Source organism: Panulirus ornatus, chromosome 36 (assembly GCF_036320965.1).
Source record: "Panulirus ornatus isolate Po-2019 chromosome 36, ASM3632096v1, whole genome shotgun sequence".
NCBI classification, from domain to species: domain Eukaryota; kingdom Metazoa; phylum Arthropoda; class Malacostraca; order Decapoda; family Palinuridae; genus Panulirus; species Panulirus ornatus.
Genome location: NC_092259.1, coordinates 14,643,111 through 14,665,569, shown reverse-complemented (window position 1 = coordinate 14,665,569; position 22,459 = coordinate 14,643,111). Strand labels below are relative to the sequence as shown.

At 41.2% G+C, this 22,459-nt stretch overlaps 2 protein-coding genes across 2 annotated transcripts in view; one reads left to right on the top strand and one right to left on the bottom strand.

The window, feature by feature from the left end:
- The window catches only part of LOC139760396 (uncharacterized), a 55,503-nt gene extending 51,385 nt beyond the window's left edge, over positions 1-4,118 (bottom strand). Inside the window, exon 1 of the mRNA XM_071683526.1 lies at positions 4,048-4,118. Within this exon, the coding sequence (XP_071539627.1) occupies positions 4,048-4,060 (13 nt within the window). The 5' untranslated portion in view covers positions 4,061-4,118. The remainder of the gene's footprint in view (positions 1-4,047) is intronic.
- Positions 1-22,459, top strand: part of Nadk2 (NAD kinase 2, mitochondrial) — a 98,255-nt gene that overhangs the window by 37,461 nt on the left and 38,335 nt on the right. The gene's annotated exons all lie outside the window — the stretch shown is intronic.

Sequence of the window (22,459 nt, the reverse complement as noted above, 5' to 3'; positions counted from 1 at the left end):
TTGGTTCTCAGTGAATGTAGGTTTGCGGCAGGGGTGTGTGATGTCTCCATGGTTGTTTAATTTGTTTATGGATGGGGTTGTTAGGGAGGTAAATGCAAGAGTTTTGGAAAGATGGGCAAGTATGAAGTCTGTTGGGGATGAGAGAGCTTGGGAAGTGAGTCAGTTGTTGTTCGCTGATGATACAGCGCTGGTGGCTGATTCATGTGAGAAACTGCAGAAGCTGGTGACTGAGTTTGGAAAAGTGTGTGGAAGAAGAAAGTTAAGAGTAAATGTGAATAAGAGCAAGGTTATTAAGTACAGTAGGGTTGAGGGTCAAGTCAATTGGGAGGTGAGTTTGAATGGAGAAAAACTGGAGGAAGTGAAGTGTTTTTAGATATCTGGGAGTGGATCTGGCAGCGGATGGAACCATGGAAGCAGAAGTGGATCATAGGGTGGGGGAGGGGGCGAAAATCCTGGGGGCCTTGAAGAATGTGTGGAAGTCGAGAACATTATCTCGGAAAGCAAAAATGGGTATGTTTGAAGGAATAGTGGTTCCAACAATGTTGTATGGTTGCGAGGCGTGGGCTATGGATAGAGTTGTGCGCAGGAGGATGGATGTGCTGGAAATGAGATGTTTGAGGACAATGTGTGGTGTGAGGTGGTTTGATCGAGTGAGTAACGTAAGGGTAAGAGAGATGTGTGGAAATAAAAAGAGCGTGGTTGAGAGAGCAGAAGAGGGTGTTTTGAAGTGGTTTGGGCACATGGAGAGGATCAGTGAGGAAAGATTGACCAAGAGGATATATGTGTCGGAGGTGGAGGGAACAAGGAGAAGAGGGAGACCAAATTGGAGGTGGAAAGATGGAGTGAAAAAGATTTTGTGTGATCGGGGCCTGAACATGCAGGAGGGTGAAAGGAGGGCAAGGAATAGAGTGAATTGGAGCGATGTGGTATACCGGGGTTGACGTGCTGTCAGTGGATTGAATCAAGGCATGTGAAGCGTCTGGGGTAAACCATGGAAAGCTGTGTAGGTATGTATATTTGCGTGTGTGGACGTATGTATATACATGTGTATGGGGGGGGGGGGCCATTTCTTTCGTCTGTTTCCTTGCGCTACCTCGCAAACGCGGGAGACAGCGACAAAGTATAATAATATATAATATAATAACAACAATAATGATAATAATGATAATAATAATAATAACAGTAGATGTAGTAGTAGTAGTAATGATATATATATATATATATATATATATATATATATATATATATATATATATATATATATATATATATATATATATATATATATATATATATTCTTCTTCCTTTTAAACTATTCGCCATTTCCCGCGTTAGCGAGGTAGCATTAAGAACAGAGGACTGGGCCTTTGAGGGAATACCCTCACCTGGCCCAATTCTCTGTTCCTTCTTTTGGAAAAAAAAAAAAAAACGCCATTTCCCGCGTTAGGGAGATAGCGTTAAGAACAGAGGACTGGGCCTTAGAGGGAATATCCTCACCTGGCCCCCTTCTCTGTTCCTTCTTTTGGAAATGTAGATAATCCAATGTAGATAATCCTTACAAGAAAAAACTCAATTTCTCATACATGAAGCGCATAGCCACCTGAAGGACCCACAACCTCACAGTCACACATGACCCAACCTGTGCCAGTAATGACACTCCTAGAGCGGGTTAGGTTCACACACAGTCATACCCTATGGACCGTACATGTAGTGAGTGCGTGTGTCATCTTATAAATATTCTGAATACCTGAAGATACTTTAGTTTTTCTGTTTGTGGTCTATGTAGTGATGACGTTAATGACTCTGGTAGTTAATATGCCTAAAACCTAGTTAATAGTAAATACATCCTCTCGCTTCTTTTTATGAGCGTATGGAAGGTTTCTGCTTATAGGACTTGTGCCTATCTAACCAGTAGACTTTGCTCTCACAGGCATCTACCCAAGACTAAGAACACGAACTCTGACATGAGGTGATGCTTTTCCCGCGAGTGATTTCTAATGGCCGAGAATGGTGGTGACCATCACAGCGGCCGAGCGATGGAAATGTTTTGTATGTAACAGCAATCGTAATTGTTTTAAATCTGTCGCTGCCACACTCATGTACCAGACATCTGTGATTCTGTGGGACTTACATTTGTACATTTAAGTAATACTTTGATAGTATATTTGGTCTCAAATATTACCTAAACTGAAAATCGTGGATAAGACAAAGTAAACAATTGTTTGAGTTTATAACTTAGATCGAAATTCTGGAAACCAAAATATGATACGGGAAAATGCATTGTTTATCTCGTTGTTGCTTGAGGAAATGGCTTGTTTGAAACATGTGTTAGTGAAGTTACGATTGAACTCGTTATGCCGTAGACATATAAATACTGATTTGTTATTAAATCTAAAATATTTTGAACGATTGTGAAAGGTTTGTCAAAGTGTGGTAAAGATTTTCTATGACATTGATAAGATTTATAAAAGTGACCCTTTATACATAACTTGTAAACAAAGGCTTTCACTAGTGACATTTTAAAACGATCTGTTTGGTAGCTTAGTTCTTGTCTGAAAATGGAAGAACATTATCAACTGCTGCAGCAGATAATGAGGAAACGGAGAAAAGGGGGAAACCAAGAGGAAGGTGGAAGGATGAAGAGAAAGATGCTTTGAAGGCTTGGGTCTGACCATGCAGGAGGGTGCTTGGCATGCACGGGATAAAGGTAACTGGAGGACGACGTATTATCAGTGGACTTAACCATGGTTTATGAAGCGGGAATGGTAAACAACGGAAAAGTTGGTAGGGCCTGGTTGTGGATAGAGGATGTTTATGAGGCTATTGCTTTGGCACAGTGCTCTAGACTTTGATTCTACCTCTAGCCTGTACCTTTGGCATACAGAACTGCTGTAACTTTGCCCCCACAGTTTTTGACAAGCGATATATTCCAGTATTTTTCACTACGAGATCTTGTTTTCTTACTTCGTTTTCTGTTTCTTTTATATCCAGATTATGCAAGTCCCTAACCATGAATTCGCGCTGTTTATTTGATAAAAAGTATATGAAAGGGCGAAAGTGTTCTTAGAATATCATTAATTGCTTAAGTACTTACTAGTTTTATCTCTTGATGTTATGGTTCGATTGTGTTTCTAGGATTCTGGTACTAATTGTTATGATTTGCACATGACAATCCACACAGAAGATAAACAGAGAATTACAAGCCATTGTCTCAATCCTTGATGACAGCATTACTTCCCTGGGACACGACGGATTGCCCTTCATGTATGATGCCCTGGTCTTTGACCCGACCCTTGCTACAGTAAGGGTAATGACCAAGCCAGTTACATGCGATAGTCGCGGTCAACGATCGTGCCTTCGTGGTCAAGGGTTAAGTATAAGCATCTTACGTAATGCTAATTACTTTACATAATCGTTAGTTACGATGGATTGTTTCATAATAATTTGTGTACGACGAAAGGGAAGAGGCAGTACTAACACGGTACAATGGTCTCACCTTGCCGGATGGTGGCCTGGTGTCTACCGCTACTGTGCCATATTCAACATGTAACTCGCTATGTTTGTATGTCGTCGCAGAAAACGGCAAATGGTTATTTACATCCACATAGAACATTTTGCTTCGTGTACCATCATGTAGCAGTAAAGCAATGTACACAATCTAATTTGAACGTCCGACAATCTACCAGTAAACTAGATGTACCAAGCTTTCTGACCACGAGAATCCTCCGTGTCTGAACAGGTCCTCATTTTACAAGGAAAACTATTCTGAAAGTTCACGAATTAGTTTGTGATGAAATTACCGGCGATGTACTGTTACCCTATACGAACACTAACTTCATATGACCATTTTTGAGTAATGTGTGCAAGTCCCATTCTTTCAGGATATTGAGGTTAGGGTTGATGCATGTCAACAACTTATAAACGACCATTAAATTGATACTCAAGAAATAACGCTCAGACTCAGTCAGACAAACTTTCCAACGGTACATTACTACATCTGAACGAGGAAGTAATCCAGACGTGAGTTATGAACACTTAAACACTTACCCATGTTCATCATGGTGCAGAGGGCGCGGCAGCTGCCTAGTGGCCAGGTGTGTCCCGGCTCGCAACTGAATGTGAACTGAGCCGTCGGTTAGCTTCCCCCTCCTTCCCCCCGACAAGCCACCCCCTTCCACCACCCCAACTCCCACCTACTCCACAACCGCCCACCTCCTCCTCCCCCGACCTTCTCTACTACTCTGTTGCTAGCTCTCCCGACCTGCTACCTACATGGTAACTCTCCTTCCTCCTCCACCACCCTGTTCTTATCTCTCCTTTCCTCTATCACACTGATCCCAAATCCCTCTCCCTGTCTCCTCCCCCGCCACCAAAATCATATATATATATATATATATATATATATATATATATATATATATATATATATATATATATATATATATATATTCTTTTTTCTTTTCTTTTAAACTATTCGCCATTTCCCGCGTTAGCGAGGTAGCGTTAAGAACAGAGGACTGGGCCTTTTTTGGAATATCCTCACCTGGCCCCCTCTGTTCCTTCTTTTGGAAAATTAGAAAAAAAAAAAAACGAGAGGGGAGGATTTCCAGCCCCCCTCTCCCTCCCCTTTTAGTCGCCTTCTACGACACGCAGGGAATACGTGGGAAGTATTCTTAATCCCCTATCCCCAGGGATATATATATATATATATATATATATATATATATATATATATATATATATATATATATATATATATATATATATTTATTTATTTATTTATTTTGCTTTGTCGCTATCTCCCGCGTTTGCGAGGTAGCGCAAGGAAACAGACGAAAGAAATGGCCCAACCCACCCCCATACACATGTATATACATACACGTCCACACACGCAAATATACATACCTATACATCTCAATGTACACATATATATACACACACAGACACATACATATACACCCATGCACACAATTCACACTGTCTGCCTTTATTCATTCCCATCGCCACCTCGCCGCACATGGAATACCATCCCCCTCCCCCCTCATGTGTGCGAGGTAGCGCTAGGAAAAGACAACAAAAGCCCCATTCGTTCACACTCAGTCTCTAGCTGTCATGCAATAATGCCCGAAACCACAGCTCCCTTCCCACATCCAGGCCCCACGCAACTTTCCATGGTTTACCCCAGACGCTTCACATGCCCTGATTCAATCCACTGACAGCACGTCAACCCCGGTATACCACATCGATCCGATTCACTCTATTCCTTGCCCGCCTTCCACCCTCCTGCATGTACAGGCCCCGATCTCTCAAAATCTTTTTCATTCCATCTTTCCACCTCCAATTTGGTCTCCCACTTCTCGTTCCCTCCACCTCCGACACATATATCCTCTTGGTTAATCTTTCCTCACTCATTCTCTCCATGTGCCCAAACCATTTCAAAACACCCTCTTCTGCTCTCTCAACCACGCTCTTTTTATTTCCACACATCTCTCTTACCCTTACATTACTTACTCGATCAAACCACCTCACACCACACATTGTCCTCAAACATCTCATTTCCAGCACATCCACCCTCCTGCGCACAACTCTATCCATAGCCCACGCCTCGCAGCCATAAAACATTGTTGGAACCACTATTCCTTCAAACATACCCATTTTTGCTTTCCGAGATAATGTTCTCGACTTCCACACATTCTTCAAGGCTCCCAGGATTTTCGCCCCCTCCCCCACCCTATGATTCACTTCCGCTTCCATGGTTCCATCCGCTGCCAGATCCACTCCCAGATATCTAAAACACTTTACTTCCTCCAGTTTTTCTCCATTCAAACTTACCTCCCAATTGACTTGACCCTCAACCCTACTGTACCTAATAACCTTGCTCTTTTTCACATTTACTCTTAACTTTCTTCTTTCACACACTTTACCAAACTCAGTCACCAGCTTCTGCAGTTTCTCACATGAATCAGCCACCAGCGCTGTATCATCAGCGAACAACAACTGACTCACTTCCCAAGGTCTCTCATCCACAACAGACTTCATACTTGCCCCTCTTTCCAAAACTCTTGCATTCACCTCCCTAACAACCCCATCCATAAACAAATTAAACAACCATGGAGACATCACACACCCCTGCCGCAAACCTACACTTACTGAGAACCAATCACTCTCCTCTCTTCCTACACGTACACATGCCTTACATCCTCGATAAAAACTTTTCACTGCTTCTAACAACTTGCCTCCCACACCATATATTCTTAATACCTTCCACAGAGCATCTCTATCCACTCTATCATATGCCTTCTCCAGATCCACAAATGCAAATCCATTTGCTTTTCTAATTATTTCTCACTTACATTCTTCAAAGCAAACACCTGATCTACACATCCTCTATCACTTCTGAAACCACACTACTCTTCCCCAATCTGATGCTCTGTACATGCCATCACCCTCTCAATCAGTACCCTCCCATATAATTTACCAGGAATACTCAACAAACTTATACCTCTGTAATTTGAGCACTCACTCTTATCCCCTTTGCCTTTGTACAATGGCACTATGTACGCATTCCGCCAATCCTCAGGCACCTCACCATGAGTCATACATACATTAAATAACCTTACCAACCAGTCAACAATACAGTCACCCCCTTTTTTAATAAATTCCACTGCAATACCATCCAAAGCTGCTACCTTGCCGGGCTTTCATCATCCGCAAAGCTTTTACTACTATATATATATACATATACATATATATATATATATATATATATATATATATATATATATATATATATATATATATATATATATATATATATATGAATTAATTTTTCCCCACTTCAGTTCGCCTTTTCCGCTTGACGAGGTAGCTTCAGAAACACACGAGGAACAGACTCCCTAGTTTCTTATATAATGCACTGAAACCAAAGCTCCCTATCTGCAACCAGGCTCCGCACACCTTTCCCTGGTTTCCCTTGACCGCTTAGAACGTCCTGGTTCAGTTTAGTGACAGCACGCTAACCCTCTGTATAATGCATGTTTGATAGATAAATGAATAACCGTATTTTGGATTCACGAGGCCATTCGTCTCAAAATACACATTTGAGGTGTTACAAATGATACAGAACTGGGAAGTTCATGTTGATACAGAACCGGGAAGTTCATGTTGATACAGAACTGGGAAGTTCATGTTGATACAGAACTGGGAAGTTCATGTTGATACAGAACTGGGAAGTTCATGTTGATACAGAACTGTGAAGTTCATGTTGATACAGAACTGGGAAGTTCATGTTGATACAGAACTGGGAAGTTCATGTTGATTAACAGTTAACAAATAATACAGAACTGGGAAGTTCATGTTGATTAGCAGTTAACAAATAATACAGAACTGGGAAGTTCATGTTGATTAACAGTTAACAAATAATACAGAACTGGGAAGTTCATGTTGATTAACAGTTAACAAATAATACAGAACTGGGAAGTTCATGTTGATTAACAGTTAACAAATAATACAGAACTGGGAAGTTCATGTTGATTAACAGTTAACAAATAATACAGAACTGGGAAGTTCATGTTGATTAACAGTTAACAAATAATACAGAACTGGGAAGTTCATGTTGATTAACAGTTAACAAATAATACAGAACTGGGAAGTTCATGTTGATTAACTGTTAACAAATAATACAGAACTGGGAAGTTCATGTTGATTAACAGTTAACAAATCATAAAAGACCTAAAGATCAACATGGGCTGGATATTTCCACATTAACTTTGTCTCATGTACACTCCATCCTCTTTCATGTTCAGGACCCGAGTACTAAAAGTTCGTTCAAATTACTCTTCCACACACACACACACACACACACACACACGCATATATATATATATATATATATATATATATATATATATATGTATATATATATATATATATATATATATATATATATATATATATGTATATATATATATATATATATATATATATATATATATATATATATATATATATATATATATATATAGTATCTATTTATTATACTTTGTCGCTGTTTCCCGTGTTAGCGAGGTAACGCAAGGAAACAGACGAAAGAATGACCCAACCCACCCGCATACACATGTATATACATACACGTCCACACACGCACATATACGTACCTATACATTTCAACGTATACATATATACATACACATATATACACATGTACATAATTCATACTTGCTGCCTTAATTCATTCCCGTCGCCACCCCGCCACACATGAAATGACACCCCTTCCCCTCGCACGCGCGCGAGGTAACGTTAGGAAAAGACAACAAAGGCCACATTTGTTCACACTCAGTCTCTAGCTGTCATGTATAATGCACCGTAGCCACAGCTCCCTTTCCACATCCAGGCCCCACAAAACTGTTCATAGTTTACCCCAGGCGCTTCACATACACGTCGACCTCGGTATACCACCTCGTTCCAATTCGCTCTATCCCTTTGCACGCCTTTCACCCTCCTGCATATTCAGGCCCCGATCGCCCAAAATCTTTTTCACTCCATCCTTCCACCTCCAATTTGGTCTCCCACTTCTCCTCGTTCCCTCCACCTCTGACACATATATCCTCTTGGTCAATCTTTCTTCACTCATTCTCTCCATGTGACCGATCCATTTCAATACACCCTATTCTGCTCTCTCAACCAAACCCTTTTTATTACCACACATCTCTCTTACCCTTTCATTACTTACTCGATCAAACCACCTCACACCACATATTGTCCTCAAACATCTCTTTTCCAATATATATATATATATATATATATATATATATATATATATATATATATATATATATATATATATATATATATATAATTTTCAACTGTCTTAGGGCTAGTCTCCCCGAAAGGGTTCTGGTGTTACCCAGTACCTCTGTAAAGACTCCTGTGTTCACATGACTAAGATTCAGAGGGGAAAAAAAGAAACGCTCGCTTGTCCCCTTTAGTTCCTGTTTTTTGCTTTGAAAGTATTATGGTAGAGTAAGACTTTCCATCTGTTCTGCTTCCGGCACCTCAGCCGTCAGGTGCAATACCCAAGATAGGTGGCCACACTAACCCAACTATACGTGACGCCTGGGTCCATACTTCCACGATGTTCACATTACACTACATCGCCTGCCACATCAGCCTTAGGTTCACATGTATGTATCACTCCATTTATTCATTCTGATGTCGTAGGTGCCATACAGTTGTATAGTCCTCTTGTGTTTGGGAGGCGATGTAACCGATATAACCTGTGTCTCATGTCCAGGGTGAGTCTGCCTCCCCGGGTGATGAACCCTGCATGTAGTGAACGCGGTCCATCTGATTCATCGTTAGGTCGATATACACACCTTACACATGCTTGACTGCTGGTGAAGGAAGGTTGTGCGGAGGTAGTGCAAGATCATCCACTGCTCAGTTGACCCGACAGGTAAAGCTAACCTCACGTTTTAGAGGCTTTAGAGTCATTTTCATCTTGTGCTGACAAGTAGAGGAACACCGGCGCCAACAACCATAACATCTTCACTAACTTAAAGAGTCATGGCCTCATATCTGTAAGGTCATTCATGATAACCAGGAAAACTTGCATCTGACGAGCGCCGTGTGACGTTACTCCACTGGTGACGTAGTTCCTCCACCACGGAACAGTGAGGTGAGGAAACTGAATTAAGAAGAGGAGTTATGGGTGACACGCAAGCAGATGTAGCTCACATTTAAAGCGATAATATTGTCCACCTGCTCATGTGTTTTTCAAGGCTGATAACAGATGTGAGTCAAGTACAATTTGACAGTTTTAAGTGTCATTCCTTTTAAGGATTTAGCTCAGACAATAAAGAGAGCTGAATAATAAGCCAGCATTCTTATAAACTAAGTGAAATGAATCGCTGCAACATCAATTAACAAACAGTGGGTGGCGAAACCATCATAAAGTAGAGGACCAAATGATATTACAGAAAAGAAATATCAAGATATAATAGATGGGCCGCACCAGTCTAAACCTCCCTCCATGTATGCACATACAGACGGTCACACACACGCGAAAACATTTTTCTTTTTGTTTGGATTTATTGAATAATTTTTATCTAGAATATTCAGGTTTTGTGAATCGTGAATAGCTAAATGATTCAAAACTTCACTGTAAATCCGTTTAACAATTCATCTTAGCTTAGGATCAGTGTGCAATGTTTTCATCTTTTTCTGGTGTAGTGGGAGGTCAGTTTATGTGTAAGGAGCCTAGCCTCGTCACTGGTGCACACGTGACCCAACAAACGAGGCCTATAACAACTTGCTCAGACGGTCCGTGCGTGGTGCCAGGCTGAACCTACCGAGGGAAGGACCAGCAGACTGTAGTGCTCGTTTGTTTACGTTTTTACCGTCTACATCAACCAACTCAGCATATCATAACATACATCACACACCCCAGCATAATATGTTATACATATGTTATACACCGTAGCATATAATAATATACATTACAAACTGTAGCATACCCTGTGACATACATCAACCACCTCGGCGTATCATAACACCACAGCATAGCCTACCACATTGAAGTAGATCATCCACCTTAATGTATGCTAACATACATTACACACCTCAGCATACACTGTTAACATGCCTCATCAAAAACCCTGTTAACACATCAGCCACCGAAACATACCCATTTGACTCGCCAGTTCGGCATACTTTCATGACAGTCATCAACCAACTTATCATTCCTTGTTGACGTACGCACGCTCAAAAAAGTATCTTCCAGTGTTAGACATTATGGAACGACGGAACATGACCTTGGACAAATTCTGTTGTGTTTCGCCAGACATTGTTGGCTCTATTTTCCTAATAGGGTGATGTATGAATTACTTGTGACATATTCTATAATGATACATGTTCTTGTTGCATTTCACACAAACGGTTAAATTTAATGCGGAAGAAGATAATGGATTATAGTAGAAGAATATCCAAGTGTAACCACACAGACTGAGACCATAATGCAACGTGATTGTTAATGTGGGAAACATAGACGTATGTGCGACCCTATCATTACAACACTAACGTAATCTTGACTGCCATTCATGCTATGAAATTAAGACACCATAATAGAATATTGGCGATTTGTGAAACCAAATGCCAAATGTTGCATGATGATGATGCTGATATGCAGTGAAATGTTTGAATGTACGAACTGAAATGAATAGTTCAGTAAGCATACGACAAAAGATGTGCATAGCTGCCAGACACTTCATGATAGATAAATTTTCGTTGAATTGAATACTTGTGATAATCTGTTGACAGTCTTGTCATTTGTGAATCATACATATATCGGATATACGAGTATGCTTATTTATTAATTGTAAAGTAAACAATATTGGGCGATCACCTTTATCGTACTGATATTGCTGTAACTACCCCAGCCCCTGCCTCGAGCTAGTATCTCACACAGACTGTGACGATTCCATTATGACTGACGAGACTTTGAGTGAAAGTAACTATATTGACTGATAGTTTGCCATATACATAACTAAACTGTGAGCACAAAACTCTATAAATGAGAATCCACAAACCGTTTGACATATGAATAAAGGTGTGTCGTGCCACATCTCAAACGTGCAGTTGTTGAGCTAATTACGTTTCGAAACATTAAAGGAATATTATGACGACGAGGGAAAAGGAAAATTACTTCTTTTATACCAGGATCAGAAGCGTGCAGCACTTTTATTACATAATCATAACGGTTACAAATGCATAGAATATTTGTATACTACAGATGGTATATTTTCACTTCCTATGATATCTCACAAGGTAATGTATCCTAACGTCGATTCCCCTGATCTCTCTAACGTGAATCATTGTATGCAGTGTTAATTATACTGTTTTCATACAAGTATAATTCTACTTATTCATTTTACATTTCGGTGGTTATAACTATAAAGTGGAGCTGCCATAATCATTTGGAATGCGCCTCCCACTTACACTTACCATCCCTACCGAGACAACAGGAGTTGTGTTGTTCATTTGGATATATGGGACCCGCTAGGAAAGATACTTCTTGTTTATAACAATAATCACCCCAGTGTGTGATGGAGACACACCTGGACGTACAGTACCCTACTGCTCATAATACTCTCCATCAGTTACCGTATTATTTCGTTTGAAATTTTGATTTAGCCCTCAACATGGGAGGCCAGACTCCTCACCCACTTTCTGTCTCTACCTCACATCTGCCTCCTGGTTAAAGTTATGGCCATTATTGTATTTCTTGAAGTGCAGGATCCAGTGGCTGGTTCATACCCTACTGATGCCTCCTGCGGCATCATGAGGCCCTTCCTGCCTCCACCACCAGCTATCATACTAACGGGTTATACCGTCATGTTGTAGGGTGGTACCGTCGTGCTGTACTGTCGTGTTGTAGGGTGGTTACCGATGTGCTGTATCGTTGTACCGTCGGTTATAGAATGATACCGTTGTGCAGAAGTCTTCTATTTATACAGGAGGGGTTACAAGTCAAGATGATCCCATTTGTCCAGGAAGATGTAATGCTGATGGAGAGAGAGAGAGAGAGAGAGAGAGAGAGAGAGAGAGAGAGAGAGAGAGAGAGAGAGAGAGAGAGAGAGAGAGAGACTTGTCCCTTATCACCAGTGGCAGAGGTTTTTCTTTTTACTGACATTATAGAACAATCATTCTGTACTTGACTACAGGTGCCACTTTGTACCAGACTAGAGGTCCGCTCTGCACTTGACTAAGGGGCTACTCTGTACGTGACTAAACTGCCACACTGTACATGACTAAACTGCCACTCAGTACGTGACTAAAGGGCCACTGTGTAAGTGACTAAAGGGCCACTGTGTAAGTGACTAAAGGGCCACTGTGTACGGACCACAAGTGTCATTTTATTTGGATGATAAAAGTGTCACTGTGTTTACCTAGGGTGAGGAAAGATCGTTGTGGACAGAGAGGAAGATATCGGTGCATCAGAGTGTGTCGTGATTTTTATAAAGATATCATATCTGTACAGATAAGATGTCGTTATAAAGTTTCATGAGCAGTATGAATAATTTTCCTGTTGTTATGATGTGACTTTGGAAGGCAATCCTCCAATGCATTTGGCTCGCTTTCCTTACAGGTTAAGAATTATAAAACCACTTGTTGCTGCACTACAGTGTGAGGCTTTTTGTAGGAGAATGTTGAGACAAGGATGATTTCCTGACGAGACGGACAAGAAAGTAGGCCACCGCAGGTGCTACCGTCACCTTTCAAGGAAGGCGAGATTATAGAGTTAGAAAGTGTAAAGATCTTTCACTGGCTGGACCGACTCTAGTAAATGTAGTGTAAAACTGGTGGAGCGGCAGGCTTTAGAGGAGAGTGTGTGTATCGATGGGTGTCTCTGTGTCCCGCCACTACCATACTCATCTTTTAGAGGATCCTGAGCTAAGGACAGGAAGGAGGCCAAGGCTGGCTGTGAAGTATGACCTTTATTTTATTTCATCTTTTTAGGCTCATTTAAAAGAATAATGTCAACGTTAGGTGTACGGGGGAGGAGTGTATGGATGGAAAGAGAAATATGTTACTGTAGAAGCAGTAGTGACATCGGGAGAGGAGCGTAGTGTTGTTGTTCAAGACTGATAGGAATATTAGGCTTGTTTGAAGTGTTTGATATATATTCATTTTTCTTTCTCAAGGTCACCTTGTGATAAGATTATCAACTAGCGCAATGGTTTCAAAGTCCTGTTAGGAGTGGATGTGATGCGGAAGCCGGCGATGTGTGAGGTGAACTGTACAATTAACATCTAAGCAGATCCTTATTACAAATGTTCACATTAGAATCGTTGGGCTTTTTTTTTTTTTTTAAGTATATGGTTATTGAGAGAGATCCATCCGACTGTACGAAGATAAATGCATGGTGTAAGGGGCAAACCCAGGGGCACTCCAGCTTTGATAGATCAAGATGGTTCAAGTAATGTGTTGGTGTGGCGGCGGTCATCTCAGGGTGGGAGGAGACGTCTCACCTGTACCAGAAGGACGAACATTACGCCACGTTGCTGGATATTGTTGAACGTAAACAATGGTGGGCATCACCTGTCTGGCTCTCAGGGTGTCTAACTCCAGATGACGGACGACCAAGATCTTCCGGTACTGCACCTCAAGCTTGGACAGGTTGTTGTAAACCTTAACAGTTTGGCGCCTCTTTTTCTTCTGAGTTAAGTGACGAGTGGTCACCTGTTGACGCCATCCTGACATCAGGTATCCCCCCCCCCCCCCGCACATAAAGATAGATTATAAGTTTTCTTGTATCAGTCACGCCCGAGTTCTCAGGCACACTTCATAATTGTTCATTGCCATATAGTGCGGCTTCCTAAACAGTCGTTCATCACTGGCCTTAAGTTTATTGTTTCTCCTGTCGCTATTCTCTGTATGTATGTACCTGCTGAGTGTAACAACATAACGTCATAATTACCAACACTTACTTACCTGTGTCACATCTGAGGTGAGGTAATGTGAACCTGTGCGTTGTCCCTGACTGGTCACTGAAGACGTCGTGTCCACCTCTTCATACTGTCTTCTCTCTCTCTCTCTCTCTCTCTCTCTCTCTCTCTCTCTCTATATATATATATATATATATATATATATATATATATATATATATATATATATATATATATATATATATATATATTTATTTGTTACTCTTAATCGCCGTTTCCCGCGTCAGCTAGGTAAGGCCAGGAAACAGGCGAAGAAAGACCTAACCACTCATATACACACATATATGCATACACGCCCATACATGTACATATTCATACACATACACCGCCATATACATATATACACATATATTCATACATGCCTTCATCCATTCCCAGCGCCACCCTGCCCCACAGGAAAGAGCATTGCCACCCTCTGCGTCAGTGAGGTAGCGCCAGGAAAACACAAAAAAACGGCCACATTCGTTCGGACTCATTCCCTACCTGTCATGTATAATGCACCGAAACCACAGATCCTTATCCACATCCAGGCCCCACAGATCTTTTCATGGTTTACCCCAAACGTTTCGCATGCCCTGGTTCAGTCCACTGACAGACAGGCATACCACATCGTTCCAAATTCACTCTATTCCTTGCACGCCTCTCACCCTCCTGCATTTTCGGGCACCGATGGTTCAAAATCTTTTTCACTGCATCCTTCCACCTCCAGTTTGGTCTCCTGCCTGTCCTTCCCTCCACCTCTGACACATATATCCTCTTTGTCAACCTTTCCTCATTCATTCTCTCCATATGTCCAAACCATTTCAACACACCCTCTTCTGCAGTCTCAACCACTCTTTTAATTACCACGCATCTCTCTTACCCTTTCATTACATACTCGATCAAACCATCTCACACGACATATTCCGTATATATATATATATATATATATATATATATATATATATATATATATATATATATATATATATATATATATATATATATATATATATATATTACCTAACCTGATGCTCTGTACATGCCTTCACCCTCAATCAATACCCTCCCATATAATTTCCCCAGGAATACTCAACAAAATTATACCTCTGTAATTTGATCACTCATCTTTATCCCCTTTGCCTTTGTACAATGGCACTATGCATGCATTCCGCCAGTCCTCAGGCACCTCACCATGAGTCATACATACATTAAATATCCTTACCAACCAGTCAACAACACAGTCACCCCCTTTTTTAATAAATTCCACTGCAATACCATCCAAACCCGCTGCCTTGCCAGCTTTCATCTGCTGCAAAGCTTTTACTACCTCTTCTCTGTTTACCAAATCATTCTCCCTAACCCTCTCACTTCGCACAACACGACCAAAACACCCTATATCTGCAACTCTATCATCTAAAACATTCAACGAACCTTCAAAATACTCATTCCATCTCCTTCTCACATCACCATTACTTGTTATCACCTCCCCATTAGCCCCCTTCACTGATGTTCCCATTTGTTCCCTTGTCTTACGCACTTTATTTCCTCCTTCCAAAACATATTTTTATTCTCCCTAAAATTTAATGATACTCTCTCACCCCGACCCTAATTTGCCCTCTTTTTCACCTCTTGTACCTTTCTTTTGACCTCCTGCCTCTTTCTTTTATACATCTCCCACTCATTTGCACTATTTCCCTGCAAAACTCGTCCAAATGCCTCTCTCTACTCTTTCACTGATAATCTTACTTCTTCATCCTACCACTCACTACCCTTTCTAATCTGCTTGCTTTGAAGAATGTATGTGAGAAATAATTAGAAAAGCAAATGGATTTATATGTAGCATTTATGGATCTGGAGAAGGCATATAATAGAGTTGATAGAGATTCTCTGTGGAATCTTCTATTATCAAATACACAAAAAATTATAATGTTGATATTAGTGATGGTTTATACAAATTGGATAACTTTATTGTTGATAAAATTTGTAAAATAATAAGTTTATGATACGCTCGTTGTCTGTTTTGGACAATCCCATGTTTACCAAATGGCTTCCTAGCTATTTCTCTATGTTGTATATGAACTGACCGTTATATTTCTCTCTTGTGTCTCCCCTGATAATGTGATTATTACACGGAAGTGCACTTGGGAACTTATCGTGTTTCATTTTTCTCATGAACTCTTTAAGAATATATATATATATATATATATATATATATATATATATATATATATATATATATATATATATATATATATTTTCTTTTTTTTTTTTTTTTTTTTTTTGCTTTGTCGCTGTCTCACGCGTTTGCGAGGTAGCGCAAGGAAACAGACGAAAGAAATGGCCCAACCCACCCCCATACACATGTATATACATACGTCCACACATGCAAATATACATACCTACACAGCTTTCCATGGTTTACCCCAGACGCTTCACATGCCTTGATTCAATCCACTGACAGCACGTCAACCCCGGTATACCACATCGCTCCAATTCACTCTATTCCTTGCCCTCCTTTCACCCTCCTGCATGTTCAGGCCCCGATCACACAAAATCTTTTTCACTCCATCTTTCCACCTCCAATTTGGTCTCCCTCTTCTCCTCGTTCCCTCCACCTTCGACACATATATCCTCTTGGTCAATCTTTCCTCACTCATTCTCTCCATGTGACCAAACCATTTCAAAACACCCTCTTCTGCTCTCTCAACCACGCTCTTTTTATTTCCACACATCTCTCTTACCCTTACGTTACTTACTCGATCAAACCACCTCACACCACACATTGTCCTCAAACATCTCATTTCCAGCACATCCATCCTCCTGCGCACAACTCTATCCATAGTCCACGCCTCGCAACCATACAACATTGTTGGAACCACTATTCCTTCAAACATACCCATTTTTGCTTTCCGAGATAATGTTCTCGACTTCCACACATTCTTCAAGGCTCCCAGAATTTTCGCCCCCTCCCCCACCCTATGATCCACTTCCACTTCGATGGTTCCATCCGCTGCCAGATCCACTCCCAGATATCTAAAACACTTCACTTCCTGTAGGTTTGCGGCAGGGGCTGTGTGATGTCTCCATGGTTGTTTAATTTGTTTATGGATGGGGTTGTTAGGGAGGTGAATGCAAGAGTTTTGGAAAGAGGGGCAAGTATGAAGTCTGTTGGGGATGAGAGAGCTTGGGAAGTGAGTCAGTTGTTGTTCGCTGATGATACAGCGCTGGTGGCTGATTCATGTGAGAAACTACAGAAGCTGGTGACTGAGTTTGGTAAAGTGTGTGAAAGAAGAAAGTTAAGAGTAAATGTGAATAAGAGCAAGGTTATTAGGTACAGTAGGGTTGAGGGTCAAGTCAATTGGGAGGTGAGTTTGAATGGAGAAAAAAAAAAAAAAAAAAATATATATATATATATATATATATATATATATATATATATATATATATATATATATATATATATTTATACTATTCGCCATTTCCCGCGTTAGCAAGGTAGCGTTAAGAACAGAGGACTGGGGCTCTGAAGGAATATCCTCACTTGGCCCCCTTCTCTGTTCCTTCTTTTGGAAAATTAAAAAAAACGAGAGGGGAAGATTTCCAGCCCCCTGCTCCCTCCCCTTTTAGTCGCCTTCTACGACACGCAGGGAATACGTGGGAAGTATTCTTTCTCCCCTATCCCCAGGGATATATATATATATATATATATATATATATATATATATATATATATATATATATATATATATATATATATTTTTTTTTATTATACTTTGTCGCTGTCTCCCGCGTTTGCGAGGTAGCGCAAGGAAACAGACGAAAGAAATGGCCCCCCCCCCCATACACATGTATATACATACGTCCACACACGCAAATATACATACCTACACAGCTTTCCATGGTTTACCCCAGACGCTTCACATGCCTTGATTCAATCCACTGACAGCACGTCAACCCCGGTATACCATATCGATCCAATTCACTCTATTCCTTGCCCTCCTTTCACCCTCCTGCATGTTCAGGCCCCGATCACACAAAATCTTTTTCACTCCATCTTTCCACCTCCAATTTGGTCTCCCTCTTCTCCTTGTTCCCTCCACCTCCGACACATATATCCTCTTGGTCAATCTTTCCTCACTCATCCTCTCCATATGCCCAAACCACTTCAAAACACCCTCTTCTGCTCTCTCAACCACGCTCTTTTTATTTCCACACATCTCTCTTACCCTTACGTTGCTCACTCGATCAAACCACCTCACACCACACATTGTCCTCAAACATCTCATTTCCAGCACATCCATCCTCCTGCGCACAACTCTATCCATAGCCCACGCCTCGCAACCATACAACATTGTTGGAACCACTATTCCTTCAAACATACCCATTTTTGCTTTCCGAGATAATGTTCTCGACTTCCACACATTCTTCAAGGCCCCCAGGATTTTCGCCCCCTCCCCCACCCTATGATCCACCTCCGCTTCCATGGTTCCATCCGCTGCCAGATCCACTCCCAGATATCTAAAACACTTCACTTCCTCCAGTTTTTCTCCATTCAAACTCACCTCCCAATTGACTTGACCCTCAACCCTACTGTACCTAATAACCTTGCTCTTATTCACATTTACTCTTAACTTTCTTCTTCCACACACTTTACCAAACTCAGTCACCAGCTTCTGCAGTTTCTCACATGAATCAGCCACCAGCGCTGTATCATCAGCGAACAACAACTGACTCACTTCCCAAGCTCTCTCATCCCCAACAGACTTCATACTTGCCCCTCTTTCCAAAACTCTTGCATTTACCTCCCTAACAACCCCATCCATAAACAAATTAAACAACCATGGAGACATCACACACCCCGGCCGCAAACCTACATTCACTGAGAACCAATCACTTTCCTCTCTTCCTACACGTACACATGCCTTACATCCTCGATAAAAACTTTTCACTGCTTCTAACAACTTTCCTCCCACACCATATATTCTTAATACCTTCCACAGAGCATCTCTATCAACTCTATCATATGCCTTCTCCAGATCCATAAATGCTACATACAAATCCATTTGCTTTTCTAAGTATTTCTCACATACATTCTTCAAAGCAAACACCTGATCCACACATCCTCTACCACTTCTGAAACCACACTGCTCTTCCCCAATCTGATGCTCTGTACATACCTTCACCCTCTCAATCAGTACCCTCCCATATAATTTACCAGGAATACTCAACAAACTTATACCTCTGTAATTTGAGCACTCACTCTTATCCCCTTTGCCTTTGTACAATGGCACTATGCACGCATTCCGCCAATCCTCAGGCACCTCACCATGAGTCATACATACATTAAATAACCTTACCAACCAGTCAACAATACAGTCACCCCCTTTTTTAATAAATTCCACTGCAATACCATCCAAACCTGCTGCCTTGCCGGCTTTCATCTTCCGCAAAGCTTTCACTACCTCTTCTCTGTTTACCAAATCATTTTCCCTAACCCTCTCACTTTGCACACCACCTCGACCAAAACACCCTATATCTGCCACTCTATCATCAAACACATTCAACAAACCTTCAAAATACTCACTCCATCTCCTTCTCACATCACCACTACTTGTTATCACCTCCCCATTTGCGCCCTTCACTGAAGTTCCCATTTGCTCCCTTGTCTTACGCACTTTATTTACCTCCTTCCAGAACATCTTTTTATTCTCCCTAAAATTTAATGATAAAATTTAATATATATATATATATATATATATATATATATATATATATATATATATATATATATATATATATATATATATATATATATATATATATATATATATATATATTCCTATGAGTCCACGGGGAAAATGAAACACGAAAATTTCCCAAGTGCACTTTCGTGTAATAATCACATGTTTACCAAATGGCGTCCTAGCTTCGTCTCTTTGATGTATATCAACTGACTGTTATATTTCTCTCTTGTGTCTCCCCTGATGATGTGATTATTACACGAAAGTGCACTTGGGAACTTTTCGTGTTTCATTTTCCCCGTGGACTCACAGGAATATCTTGATCACGCGCAAAATTGTGATCCTTCCCAATATATATATATATATATATATATATATATATATATATATATATATATATATATATATATATATATATATATATATATATATTCTTTCATAGTATTCGCCATTTCCCACATTAGCGAGGTAGCGTTAAGAACAGAGGACTGGGCCTTTGAGGGAATATCCTCATCTGGCCCCCTTCTTTGTTCCTTCTTTTGGAAAATTAAAAAAAGAACAAGAGGGGAGGATTTCCAGCCTCCCGCCCCCTTCCCTTTTAGTCGCCTTCTACGACACGCAGGGAATACGTGGGAAGTATTCTTTCTCCCCTATCCCCAGGGATATATATATATATATATATATATATATATATATATATATGTATCTTTCTTTTTCTTTCATACTATTCGCCATTTCCCGCATTAGCGAGGTAGCGTTAAGAACAGAGGACTGGGCCTTAGAGGGAATATCCTCACCTGGCCCCCTTCTCTGTTCCTTCTTTTGGAAAAAAAAAAAAAAAAAAATATATGTTAAATATATATATATATATATATATATATATATATATATAGAGAGAGAGAGAGAGAGAGAGAGAGAGAGAGAGAGAGAGAGAGAGAGAGAGAGAGAGAGAGAGAGAAAGAGAGAGAGAGAGAGAGAGAGAGAGAGAGAGAGAGAGAGAGAGAGATGTCTTGCCTGCTTAGCACTGACGCCTCCAAATAAAAGGGTTGACGTAATCTTGATATGACATGATTAATTACTGTTTTTGTGGCCGTTGTTTGTCGGTGCTTCGGTCTAGTTGAGGGTGGTGGTGGGTAGCAACACTTAAGTCCTCTACTGTTCTCAGATGTGACCCATGAAGCGAATTCCAGTGATCCTGAGATCGGTAGTGATGACTGTTGCTTTTGATTGGTGTGTGGTGCCTCTCCCTGAGTGAGTGGTGTTGGTGCCTCTCCCTGAGTGAGTGGTGTTGGTGCCTCTCCCTGAGTGAGTGGTGTATAGTGCCTCTCCCTGAGTGAGTGGTGTCTGGTGCCTCTCCCTGAGTGAGTGGTGTATGGTGCCTCTCCCTGAGTGAGTGGTGTTGGTGCCTCTCCCAGAGTGAGTGGTGTTGGTGCCTCTCCCTGAGTGAGTGGTGTTGGTGCCTCTCCCCGAGTGAGTGGTGTATGGTGCCTCTCCCTGAGTGAGTGGGTAAACATGGGGAAAGATGTAGTGTGGTGAAGTATAGAGTTGGTTGATTCTTGGTGTTGTTGTTGCCGTGCTGCCACGTTGCTGCCTCTTCACCCGACCACCGCTTTGGATTCCTCACTTTTGTAATCAGTGTTGCGGAGATTTGTCAGTTGGTTTCCGTGTCTAGCTGCCGCGCCCCTCCTGCAGTCTCGACACTTGCAGTGGACATAGACCGACCGGGTGGTCGTCACCTAGACAGAACCCCGGACTGGGGTAAGACCTGGGCACACCCATGCCACTGCTGACACCCATCACCGTGGTTGTCCACAGAGTGGGCAAGTCCCTCACATCTGCCACCTCTTCCCCCTCCCCTCTGTTACGATCCCTGGCATGCCCAACCACGTCAGTGGAACTTGACGGCAGTTGCTCTCGTCCGTCCCGGGGAAATAGGGTGGCACTTCGGCTGGACATTCTGACAATCACCACGTTGACCTTATGACCTGGGAACAGCTTCCGACCTGTCATACCTTGATACAATGACATGGAAACAGCTCATGACCTGTCATACATTGAGGCAGAGACTAGGAACAACTCATGCATTATCACACATTAATCTGATGGTCTGAAAACGGATGTGTGTTAGCGGAAGCAGGAGTTTGCTAGTGGGAGTAACATGTTGCACTGGTGTGGGAGCAGCGCCAGGGTTGTGATGTTCACAAAGTTAGAAGAGAACATAACTTGGACTCC